Raw genomic sequence first — 12,997 nt, 5'->3', positions numbered from 1 at the left:
GTCACCCTGTTGAGGATTACTAACATATTTGGATCAAATTTTTCTACCTGTGTTGCACAAGACAAGTCAATCCAACTGTGATAGTCAGCAGGACTAAACTTTTGACAACAAGCTTGAGGTTGATGACTTAATTGCTCTCAGTGAACCCTCAGCATTCTTGCTTTTTCTAAAAACAACATTGGAGAACTCAATTTTGCACTGCACATATGTAATTTTTTTCTACATTTAAAGCATTCTTGGTACATAAACTTGGAATTTAGCCTATTTTTGCAAACTGCACAGCCTAGTGTGCTTTTCTCCCCTGAATTCCTGAAATAGCAAATTGCCAACAACTAGCTAGTTGATATTAGGTAGCAACTGGAAAAGGAATGTAAAATGTCTGTAATATAGCCAGCAAAATTTTACCTTAGTTATAAACACAATTGCAAGCTTGAATTCTGAGCATCCTCTGTAGCTGGTCTTCACAAACTAAAGGTGACGTGGTAGAAGGGTTAGATACTTGGTTGTAAACCATGAAGATGGAGTGGTGGAGAAACACTTGTCATTGCAACTCTAATTAAAAACCTGAGGCTCACAGGCCCTGATTCACATTATGTGACTGCTCCTTTTCGGGAGGATTATCTGTCTGGATTTGTCAGATAATCTGTGAGCTTCCCGGAGTATGGCTCTTTTATTTTATTTTTCATTCCGTCCAAGCAAAATGCATAATCACTGTAAACAGAAACAACAGTAGAGCTGATAAAAATTTTATGTGTATATTGAGTCCAAACTGCCTAAACCATCTACCTTCTCCTGCTTGAACTGTGAGAGGACACAGCAAATATAAATTTTTTTAAAATTTTTTTTAGGCTGTGTGGCTTGGCAAGACTTAATATTATTCATATAAGACAGCTTAGTCTAGCTGAGATACTTTTTCTTCTTTAGTTTTCGCTAAATGAAAAGCGAAAAGCTTGTCTTACCACAAGCAGTGGTAAGACAAAAGTGAGAGTTGTTTTTTTTTCTAGAAATATAGTATAATAATTTCCTTAAGTAAATAATGGATTCTCTGGGGGTTTTCTGTTATTTCTGACAGATGATGCTTTTAAGGACTTTTTAATATTCTTTTAGAATCTTTAGCTATATACCTTATTTTATAAGATGAATGGTAGCATGCGAGACAATTACATTAATGATGATCAATGTTATATTCTATGCAGTATATGCTATAGTTACTATACAACTTGTTGGAAAGGAATGTATTACCTCATCTATCTAAAATGTTTTTAAAAATTTGGAAATTTTTTCTCGAGGGAGCCAGCAACTATGTGACAGTGTAATCCAAATAATTAGGCCCATTGTTATTCACTGAGCAACCACACACTAACTTACCTTTTATGGAATTTTCTCATGTGCAATATGATTTTAAGTTACTGTTTAATAAATGTATATTCTACATATACGTTGAAAGTTTTCATAGGAATTTTGGAAAGGTCTTTTTAATGGCAGTTGGAGGTGTCAATGATGTGTTTCCATCTTTTTACTTTTTCTATTGTAAAAGTAGTTTAAAAATTCACTTGTCCTATAACAGATTGTGAATTGTAAAATACAACCTAGTGCAAAATTATGAAAATCACAAAACTTTCTGAACAATTCTGAATGATTTAATTGACTAGTGCAGTGTTGTCAGTGTTCTTGTTTCTGGTTTACTGGTGATTGAAAAGGCACTTGCAGCCACAAAAGGTTTATATGTGAAGGGTGTATGTGTCAGAATGCATACAGTAAACCCAGAAATGTGTTTTATTTCTGTAAATGGGATGGTAAATGTTAAAATTAACTACTTCATAACTTAGATTTTCTTTGATTGCTGTAATGACACAGATATCTATCTATCTATCTATTTATATGCCTGTGAGGTCTTACTGCAATATACACCAGCTTGTAATGTTTCAAAGCCTTTAGAGTGCATTGACATCTATTTGCATGCTGGAAAAAAAACCCAAATCTTTCATGGTAAAATCAAAAATATTAAGTTTGCATCAGTTTTGTTGGAGGTTTTTTGTTGGGGTTTTTTTGTGTGTGGTGAAGGGTTGGGGTTTTTTTTGTCGTTTGTTGTTGTTGTTGTGGTTTGGGTTTTTGTTGGGTTTTTTGGTTGTGGTTTTTTATTTTTTTTTTGTTAGTTTTTTTTTCTGATGAAACTTTGGCTGTTTGCTTTCTCTCTTTCCCTCCCTTGGAATGAGAAAATTGTGGCATGCACTCAGGAAATTTCTGTAAGGGAAAGCCTTTTAGTTGTCAGTCAATATAGCTCTGAGGATGTCAAGGTCACCAGAAACAAAAAAAGCTCCAAATAATGATTAAATGATGTAATTGTCATGACTTGCCTGACTAACAAAGAAATGTTGACTTACATTCATGGAATGCATATTAGAAAATTTTTCAGCTAATAATGTGTTTTTATTGCATTGTCAAGAATACTTGAAAAATTTTTATGCAAATCATTAAAAATATTAAGTTGCCTTTAAGTTGCATTGCAGATTTTATGGGACATTTTCTAATTTCTCCAGGCTATATAGTTGCTGTAGGTTTACGATTCCATGTTTTTAACTTTTGAAAATTTCTTTTTTTTTTTTTCTTTCCTTTTAAAGGTGGCTTTGGAGAACATGGAATGTCAAAAAAACACGGTGCCCTCTATCAGCTTATAGAGAGGATAAGAAGATTTGGCTCTGGTATTTTCAGTGTTTAAATTAGCAAGTTGCCTGATGTCATAGTGTATCATGAACGTTAATGATGATAGTATTTTAACACTTTAAAGCCTTCTTGTATTGCTATTGGCATAAACAAATTATAAAATAAGTAGTGCAAGAATAGTAATGAAGAGATTAGCTTTTTGTTGTTTTTTCTTAGATTTCTACATCAGTATCAAAAGCTAAAATACATAGTTTTTAAATCTTGTATTAAAAACCGCTTAACTTTGTTGTATGACTGTGTTCACGGTTATCAGCTCAACTAATATCCATACAGTGTCTTTTCATGGCAGGTAGGCTATGCTGCATAGCTACTAATTTTGTTTGTTTCTTTCTTTTTTCTGGATCCAGGTGGGGCATTCTGATGATTCATACTGTGTTTGAATCATTTGTAGTGTGTTATGCCGAACAAGCACATTTTTATACTAATCATGCTCTTGTCGGTATAAATGTAGTTGAATTCAACAGCCCACAGAAGTGGAATCCCCAATAATACTGGCTGAGTTTACTCACTGTATTTAATGCAAGGAGACTTCACTTTAATATCGTGAAACGTCAACTTCAAAAAGGAAAATATGTAAAACTTCATTGTAATCGTACCACATTTTGTCTAAATGTATCTTGCAAGGTTAACCAGAGCATGGTAACTGCCTTTGCAGATGTGCTTTGATATATAATTTTCATTCTTTATAAGAGATTTAAAATTTTAGTATTGCATAAATTCTTGTAGTCTTTCACATACAATTTGGCATAAATTTCTTACCTAGAGTTCTGGAGTGCACTGATAAAAAGAATTTGAAATGGTAAAACATCTATGTAAACATCTGAAGTGGTTCAATAATGATTGCATATTAAGTGTAACAATAGTCTTTCTGTAAAGTGTCTACCTGTTGTGTAGACTGTTGCATAATTCCCGTTTACACACTTTTTTAATTACAAGGATAAGTTACTTGTTTTACCTGAGTGTGTTGTTTTGTTTGTTTTTTTTTTAAATCCCTGGAATTTTCTGTATCAATCCTGATATAATTTGTTACATGCAGGTTGTTAATAAGACAGGCTTTTCTTCCTGTGTATCAAAGAGCTTTCTCCCTGCATTGTGCTGGAGCTTCTCCCCTTTCTTCCTTTTGCTGCTCTCTCAGCCCTGGGGCTATTCCAAGATTCCTTACTGTGATCCTGCCTGGAATCCTTCCTGATTCTGACATAGTCATTAACACTTCGGTGCACCTGGTATCACAGGGGATTCTCACAGAGGGAAAGTGTGCTCTTCAATGAGGAGTAAGATTTCAACTGCACTGAGTAGGATTTGTTGATCACCTTTCAAGGGGTCTGTTTTTTATGAACTGCTCAGATCTGCCTACTAACCTATAAATTGCTTCAGAAGAAGCACCTGTTCTGGTGTGCAAGTCCTTGTCTAACTATCCTTATCCTTTTCTGTTGTCACTGTAGGTTTCAGCTGATTTAGAAAGATTTGACTGTAATGGAATGAATGGTGGTAATATCCCTGAGAATGGTAGATATTTTTTTCTCTTGTAAAGAAACTCCAACCACGAGTAATACTTATTCATAGGGTCCAAAAGTTAGTTTATGAAAAATGTATGGACTTCTTTCTACTCTGGTGCTTTTTCCAGATCGTACAACAAAAATGAAAAAGATAGTGAATGCTTTGATTACTTTGAGTCTGTCCAAAGACTTTCCTTCTTTGCTGGAAAAATACTAGTATATTAAAAGGTCCAAAATAACACTAAAGCCTGAAAAAAAAAGAAACCCCAAAAAAACCCACTAAAAACACAGTGTAATTTTCCAAATATTTTTATTAAAGGAGAAAATTTAGATGCAATTATGCAATGCTCATTCCAGTTGATAAACATACATGCAAAATTGTTACTTGAGATATGTTTAAAAAATGAGGATTCAGACTTATTTCAAGCCTTTCTCAGAAAACTAAGTAATGATAGACTGTCACGTAACAGCAATGTCCTACTTTTAAGAGGCATAAAGAAATAATCTGAGTTTGACCTGCTGGAAAATAGTTGTTCTCTTTTTGTGTGTGTGTGACCTCATTCAGTATTTTAATTATCATTACAGGTTTTGAGCAAAATAATACATCTAAAGGAAGAACTACTGCAAAATTCTCAGGGAAAAATGAGAAAAACCGATTTCCTAGAGCTGCTACATCACGAACAGAAAGAATATGGCCAGGGGGTGTCATTCCATATGTTATAGGTGGAAATTTCACTGGTAAGCTTTATGCTTTGGATGGAAAGAGGAAATATGATTTTTTTAAATTGCCGCCGCCTTCTTTTTTTTTTTTTTTTTAATTTTTAGAAGTCAAGTCATAATATGAAAGTCAAAAGAAAAATCTTAGTCTAGTTAATTGTTTTCAAAGGCAAGCTACATAATAAAAATGTATAACTACCTCTTAGATAGGGAAGGCTCTTTTTCTTTGCTTAATATTTCCTGTTGCATGTTTGTTTCCAAGAGCCAAAGTAACAGAATGTCAAGAAATCTGTTTTTTTAGGGGATTTTTTTTTTTTTAATGCAGGATATTTGGCACAAGTATATATCTAATTCAACTGGTGTGACATGTATTCTACTGAACTGATTTCACTCAACAAACTGACTCAAATGTGTTTTGTCATTCCTCAGTTTGGTTTTCAGATGGGTACACACAGACATTATATATGACAAGAAGAAAGACTGCCAATAGAATTCTTGGCAGAAAACTGTAGAAAAAGTTTAAAACATTTGTTATCCCTGAAAAATATAAATGGATCAATATCGATGAGAATGTAAGAGATAATTTTAAAGAGAATGAAGCAAAAAAACCCAAATATAATGGGAAAAATATGTAATAACATTTACTGTGCATGATAATACAGGGAACCAAAATAAACACGCACATGCTCACACATTGCGTATATATGGAGAAACCATTCATTCCTTTCAAACTGCCATCTACAGTCAAACTTCCAGTTTGTGAATTTACATAGTACTATACCAAATGTGACCTTTGCTTTAGGATTACTGTTTTCTGAAATAATCATAGTAAGCTAAATGAAAGCATACCAGATTAAACATTTTGCCTTTTTCATAAAGAAAGTCAAATTCTAAAGCTTGGAAAATGTTGCTTAAAGATAAAGGAAAAGGGCAAGATTGGATGGGATAACCTTTAATTTTTAGAATCAGATATGATTTGAACTTGCCATTTTTACAAACTTTGAGGTTTTTTCATCTTTAAGTTTAAAAAAGATTTTTTTTTTAATTATCCTATGCTGTAACCTGCAAGAAGGATGCATTTCTGTTAGCAAATTCTTGCCAAATAATAATGTTCTTTTTGAAGCAATACAGCTATATTCTCAGATACTGCCCCTATGTCAATAAACTTTGTCTTTTGTCAGGCAGTGAAATAACATTGCTATGCTCTCTGAAGTACTGTGTACTGGCTGGCTTTGTGTTCTGTGCTGAGAGCTGGCCTGGCTGCATCTGCATGTAGGGTATAGCTCTGACCTTTTCTGAATGTGTTTCTCATTTTTAAAACGAGTATCTACATGCGCTTAGCATTTTACCAAATTCTTAATTTCCTACTTTTGATATATTATTTGTTTTCTGAAAGATTTTGATGCAAAGAAGAAGAGACTTGTCCGTGTTGAGGTCAGCCTTATTTAAATCAAATGCTTCGACTGGTATGCCTGTTTACATGGCTTAGATTAAACTGGTCTCCAGAGTGGAAGGCTGTAGGATTTTTTTTTCTTTCTTTCTTTCTATTAGATAGATAGCTAAAATCCAAAGTTCCTCAGATTTCTTTGTTTTTTCCTTTCTGTTTTTTTTTCCCCTCAAGGTGATTCACTTGATGTTCATCTGGGAAATTGCGTAGCAAATATTATGCTGATGCAGGCACATAAGCAACACTAGATTTCTTCCTCTGGTGTAAAATAGTTGTGGTTTTTATTGCAGGTTTTGTATTTACTAGAGTGTGTCAGGCAGTATCAGTTCCCTTGCAGGCACATATGGTATGATGAGATGATGTTCTGAGTATGCCTTTAATTGGAATCTGGCAGTACATGGGACTACTGGGACACACAGGGCTTCATGATTCACTGACTCCTTCCAGGCCTATATTCCTGGTCTGGCTTGTAAGGAGAAAGATGCAGTTAGAAAAGTCTCTTATTTCATCTCATACAACTGTCCTTCCAGGCACCCAGCGCGCCATGTTCAAACAGGCCATGCGGCACTGGGAAAAGTACACGTGCGTTACATTTATCGAACGAAGCGATGAGGAAAGCTATATTGTTTTTACATACAGACCATGTGGGTAAGTGTGAGTGTATGGTAACAGATACTTGTGCTTTCAATATTTCGGCATGTTTCTCAGCTTTGCAGTTATAAGGGAATATATTCTTCCCAGGAAAATGAATAGATAGTTACTGCATTTGAATGATACCCATGTTCTGCCTGACTTTTAAGTTCATTGAAACCGGTATGTTTATAACTTTTTGAAGTTACATCTCTTTTGTCGATTTCTAGATAAAATAATCTTGCTATATATACCCAGATATGAGACTTATGTTTGGCTTTCAGTCATGCTTCTAATATTTATATACATTGTTCTAAAGGTATTACAGGTTTGTCATTTGTTTATTCTTAGCTTTCTCCATGTCATTGGTGAATTATGTATGGACATCTATCCCGTATCCTTTTTCCACCTTAATTGTTGTTAACTGTAGTTTTATCTCTCATATCCTCGCCCAGATTTGTTTAACGACCAAATTCATGACGATTTTGCAAATTCCTTTTTCTAGGTCACTCGTGTGTAAAAGTGAACAGAACAGGTTTTATTATTCATAGGTGCAGCTTTCCATTAATCACCATGTTCCATCTTCAGATATTACTGCTCATTAATGCCTCAGTCAGCTACATTTGTTATTTATTCCACTCAGAATTCTTGATTTCATGTAGTGGTCAGTGAACTTCCTGAGTGGACCATGTGTATTTCCCAAGAAGAGTGCACACTACCTGTGTAAATTCTGTACTTCTGACAGTCACCTCCTATTTGGGTTGTAGGCTTCCCAGTGAACAGTTCTCTGTCTTCCTGACTTCTTGATCATTGAACCCTTTGTATGCCTACTTTTGAATTGTAATAGGATAGGGAAGTGAAAAGAAGTTTTGGGACCTCCTTGCATTGTAGAAATGATCCTGAATGTATTTAATTTATAGCCCATAAAATTACATGTAGAATTATTTGTTTAAAGTACCCATGACGTTCTTCTTAAGGCATAGGACAACATAATAAAACCCAGTCCTAAGCTATTTTAGAAAGGGATCACCTTTGCCTCTGAAAGTCTCTGAGCTGCAGATCCTTGCAATTGGGGAGCTTATTCTATGGTTGCCTGTCATGTTCTTATGCCACTCTAGGTATGCTGTAGACCCCTAGACTGCTGTTAGAAACAGTGCCAAATGAAACAGACTTTTGTTCTGAGCCAGCATGGCTATTATTTTAGTTAACACAACCCATAAGATAGAATTCACCCATAAGATAGGATTGAGGGATACTGACACACAGCTGCAAGAGAAATGGGAAGCAGAAAAAAGTCATGATGGTTCCCTTGTGCTCACAGAGGCAGAAAGCAGTGTAAATTTAAACAGAAGAGTGTGAAAGATATAAGTGGTTTCAGTCACTTTAGAAAGAGAAGTATGAAGATATCTGCCAAATGTAAATTCTACAACTTCAAAATACCCAAAGCCAAATGACGGAAAATCTCTCCAGCCAAAGAACTGTTCCTTAGGCTGGTTGATGCTTTATGAGATCAAATCACTTTAGGGGGAAGGCTGGATTATAACCGGTTTTAACCAGAAGGTTGGAATATACTCAGTATCTACTTTCAAAGTCAACATTATCCTTTACCAGTAAGGTTGTTTTATTGGCGGGTACTTTGCAAAATACAAATAATTTACAAAGTCTGTAACAAGTTTAAAGTAAAAACAAAGAAGAGTGTGGCTATTAACAGTGCATCAGTGACGAAACAAAACCAGACCAAACATAAGGAGCAATTGAATGTGGGTTTTTTGGGTTTTTTTGTGGTTTTGTTTTTTGTTGTTTGGTTGGGGTTTTTTTTGTGCCCATAAGTCGTTTCAGGAAGAGCCAGATAAATAAGAGCCTATATTTTCTGGGTGAACAGGAACCACTGTGCACTACCCACCAGCATACAGTGCTGATGCAGGATTTTCCACGGAAAGAGCCCAGACTAAAGCGACACCAAACCAACTGCAAACACTTTCTGCACTACATGGCCAGTTGCGTAAAATTAATCTCAGTTCTTTCCCATAGCACCCTGCTGTGTTGTTTTGTTAGCACATTGTGTCATTATTGTTTGTAGTACCATGGCAGCTAACATTCACAGATGACAGAGATTTTATTGTGCTTAGGACTGTTGAAATAAAAAACTACATGATAAACCCTGCCCCAAAGAGTGCACAGTCAAACCATAACACATTTAATGAAACAAAGTGGACAGTCATATATGCAGAAATTCAGGTGTCTGTATCTCAAATGTCTCAGATGACAGCACTAGCACACTAGCAAGGGAAGTGTTACTGAGTCATTGTAAACATTAAGGATAGTTTGGAGTGTAATGTATTACATCTTGAAACAGTTCATGGGAAGATCATCCCAGAAGGGCAGTGATGGAAAAAGCATATTTGAAACATAACAGTTGGTTATCAGAGATACGTGACCTTCCTGAAGTTGAGTGGTTACATATCATCAGTGGACAAGAGATAAGTTTTGATTTTTGAGTCCCATAGGACTGCAAGGAATCTCAGAAAGTTCTCTAATATATTCTTAAGACAGAAATAGCTATACCTAAGTAATTGGTGATACGTGCTTGTCTAACTGGTTTTCTAAAAACCTGCAAAAATGAGTATTTCACAGCCTGTTAGAAATTGTATTGCTTCAGCATCTGTAATATAAGAAATGTAGGAAGTTGAGGGCAGTAGTTTTGGTCATAACTAAAACAGATATTTCTTACTGCAGTTAAAGTACATTAACTTATTTTTTCTGCTCACTATGGCCATAGAAAAGAAATTATTCTTTTTTCTTTTCAAAGGAATCTGTTACATAATTTGAGACTTTTTTTTATGTCCACCTTCAGTTCTATTTTCTTTTGGGCCTAGAAAACACCTAATTCATTTAATCTTTCCTGATAAATAGTGTTTTCTACGCTTTTGATCACACTGTTTTGTTCTTTGAGATTCTTTTCAACTAATTCACATCTTTCTTGAAATATAGGACCCCAAAACTAGGGCATGTTTGTCCAGATGAGTCATTACTTCTGCTGAACCAGTGCGACAGATATTCATGTATCTTGTAGCCCCTCCTTCCACTTAGGTACCTAAGCATGATGGCTCCCTATTTCTCAACAGCTGCCACGCTCAATATATGGTCAGCTGGAATGTGACTCCAAAAAAGGGCCAGAGCTCTTTTTGTAGCTCTGACACCCCATCATTAGTTCCAGTGTGTACCATGATTTGCACATCTTAGGACATCAAATAATTCCATATTTACCTTTCCAGATCTCTTCTTAAAGTTAGTGTGAGTTCCAGGTTTGTCTTCATGATATTTAGCAGTCTTTTCTTGAACTGCAAATTTAAAAGGCATCTTCTCTATCTTAACTTATTATAATATTCGAGCTACCTTTATACCTCCCTTGGTATCAGACTTCTCTGATTTACTTGTGGACAGCTTGTTTGGAAAAATGTCAAAAGCTTTACAGCTGGGTCCCTCCTTCCCATCAGAATAATTTAATCTGCTGAAGTCTTAAACTGTAATTATTTATCATCATGGGTTTATTTAACTTGAGTTTGATAACAGCTAATTGTTGAAGTATAGTTTTGTAGTACAGATGAATCACTTAGTACTTTGAAATTTTGTAATTACTGATAGTCATTTGTACCCACGACCTCCAGATGTGAGAATAAGAATATAGTATTAAGATATTATGTTTTTGATACTTCTAGCAAGCAAACAGTGTATACTGCCTTTAATATCTATTACAGCAAATATTTATGCATCTAGTTGAATAGGGCAAATGAAACTCTTAATTGGTAACAGATTTAAAATACCCTTTGTTCACCACTGCTTCTCTATCCTTATGTTTTTTCCTATCAAATTGAAAGTGCCTGAAGACACAAGCAGTATACTTCTCTGTATGCAAACCTAAAAAAGGGGCAGCAAAGTGGGATGGCCTCAAGTCACCTGTTCTTAATAAATATTAGAGTATAAGATCAAGCTTCTTTTTATATAGTGAAACAAAAAAAGGAAAAAAAAAAGCACAATTAGTCATATTGTTCTGATAGCTCAGCATGCCTTTGATCTCAGTTTGTGGCAATTTTTTTTCTCCACTAGAAGACTTAAGCACTTTTTATGACAAAATTTAGATGACATTGCAATCAATATTGTATCCTCTTGTATGAGTATTTGACAAATACATCTGAGATAGAGATTTGATTTTTCTGTTTCATATGCTTCTCCAAACATTGTAGACTGAACAGCTTCTGAATGTTTTAACCTCTTTTGAACTTGTTATATTATACAGGCATATAGTATATAATAAATTGAATAGGCATAGCAGGCAAGTTGGTGAAACAGGTTAATTCATTGCCCGAGGTGCACTTTTGCAGCATTTTTTAGCTAAAGAACGTGTTATAAAAGGTGCTCAGTAATTTTTATGAAATGAGAAGAAATCAGAGTTGTGCTGTATAATCTGTGCACTGGGGAAGGCTGACTCATGCTCTCAGGTGTTGATTAACCCTGGCAGCTGACACTCCTCCTGCCCATAGCTTCCCTGCTGGCTGTGACGTGGCCTGCAGCCTGTGTGTGAGCAAGGGACAGGTGACTGGTTGCCATAGTCTAAAACACAGTGCATTAACTCTCTGAGGGATGATTTATGTTAATACACTGGAATGGCCAGCTGTTAGCTGAGGGTGGACTCTGTTGGCTGTTTGTTATTGAGCAGGTAGAAAAGCAGTAACCACTTCTGCCATCACTACAGGTCCTCTTAGGGCAGTGAATCAGAATATTTAGTAACCATGATTGTATCTTGATCCCTGACAAAAAGCAAATTCATCAAGCCAGGTCATAGCCAATATCTACTTTGTACTAATCAAGTTATGTTTGTGATTGAAAGAGGTATTTCCACCAAGAAAAAAACTCTGCCTCCAGAGTGAGATTTTATTTGGGAATTTTGTGAACCTCTTTCTCTTCATGTAACATAGGTGATGATATGCAGTCCTGCTATGCTTACGAAATTCTGCAGTTTTTCATCCACAATTTCATACAGTCAGTGCCATGGCAAGATGATGTTGTGGTCTATGATGATTTTTATATTATCACATTCTCAAGAATGCAGCTTTTTTAAAAAAGTGCAGCATTGACCCTACCTGATTCTTTCTTCCTTCATATTAATTTAAGAGAATGAGTATGTTGTTCCAGTAGTTTCACTGTCTCATCATTGATGAGCTAGACTGATTAAATGGAATTAGAGATTCATAAATAGTTACTGTCTCCAACTGCTGTCTGGTACAGTAAAGATTAAAGAGATGAGCTTTAAAAGCTGCCAGTTGATTCAGTTTAAGTGGTGTGACAAGTGCTCAGACAGCACAGAGGTGTCTTTATCTTTTGCCAAACACACCTGGGGTCAGACCCATAATATTGCAAATTAATTTACTTCATAGATTTTTTTTTCTTAGTTTCCCTTACTCTTTTTCTCAATGCAATTATTGAAGTGATCAGAATCTTGTAGCTTAATTGGATGAATCTGTGTGCTTGACATGACACTCAACCTAACAAATCCTAATGAACCTCTATAAGTGTGCACTCCTGCTGTTATTTTAAGACTTGTATTAATTCTAATTTTCCTTGGCATGTAAAGAAACAATAAATTTCTTTACAATTTCTGTGAAGTACTTGAAATCTATCAAGTAACCTGTATAGGGGCATTACCATAGTCCTCTGGCTGCTTAGTTTTTTGGAGGAAACCAGCATTAAAAAAATAAGTTCCATTGTATTGGGGCTTAGATGTACAATGTTAGACAACCTAGAGGAATACTATGTAAAAGATTAGGGTTAATTTTTTTCTTCTGAAAAGAAACATCTTTCAAATGTGTCAGATGAGGTATTCTCAGTCACTAAACACATTTGATAATGCACAACTTTTCTTGTTTTTCACTGCTGTAATAGTAAAATGTCAAATTATTTTGTCAAACACCCAAAAATCTATCGG

General features: G+C 35.2%; 1 protein-coding gene across 1 annotated transcript in view; it reads left to right on the top strand.

Moving 5' to 3' along the window:
* Positions 1 to 12,997, top strand: part of TLL1 (tolloid like 1) — a 137,816-nt gene that overhangs the window by 61,350 nt on the left and 63,469 nt on the right. Inside the window, exons 3-5 of the mRNA XM_039380489.1 lie at positions 2,622 to 2,702; positions 4,806 to 4,958; positions 6,915 to 7,032. Coding sequence (XP_039236423.1) covers positions 2,622 to 2,702; positions 4,806 to 4,958; positions 6,915 to 7,032 — 352 coding nt within the window. The remainder of the gene's footprint in view (positions 1 to 2,621; positions 2,703 to 4,805; positions 4,959 to 6,914; positions 7,033 to 12,997) is intronic.

Source organism: Pipra filicauda, unplaced genomic scaffold, assembly GCF_003945595.2.
Source record: "Pipra filicauda isolate LSUMZ 115617 unplaced genomic scaffold, ASM394559v2 scaffold196_size3971931_pilon, whole genome shotgun sequence".
In the NCBI taxonomy this organism is placed as follows: domain Eukaryota; kingdom Metazoa; phylum Chordata; class Aves; order Passeriformes; family Pipridae; genus Pipra; species Pipra filicauda.
The sequence above is the reverse complement of the archived record's forward strand: the minus strand, read 5'-3'. Positions and strand labels throughout refer to the sequence as shown.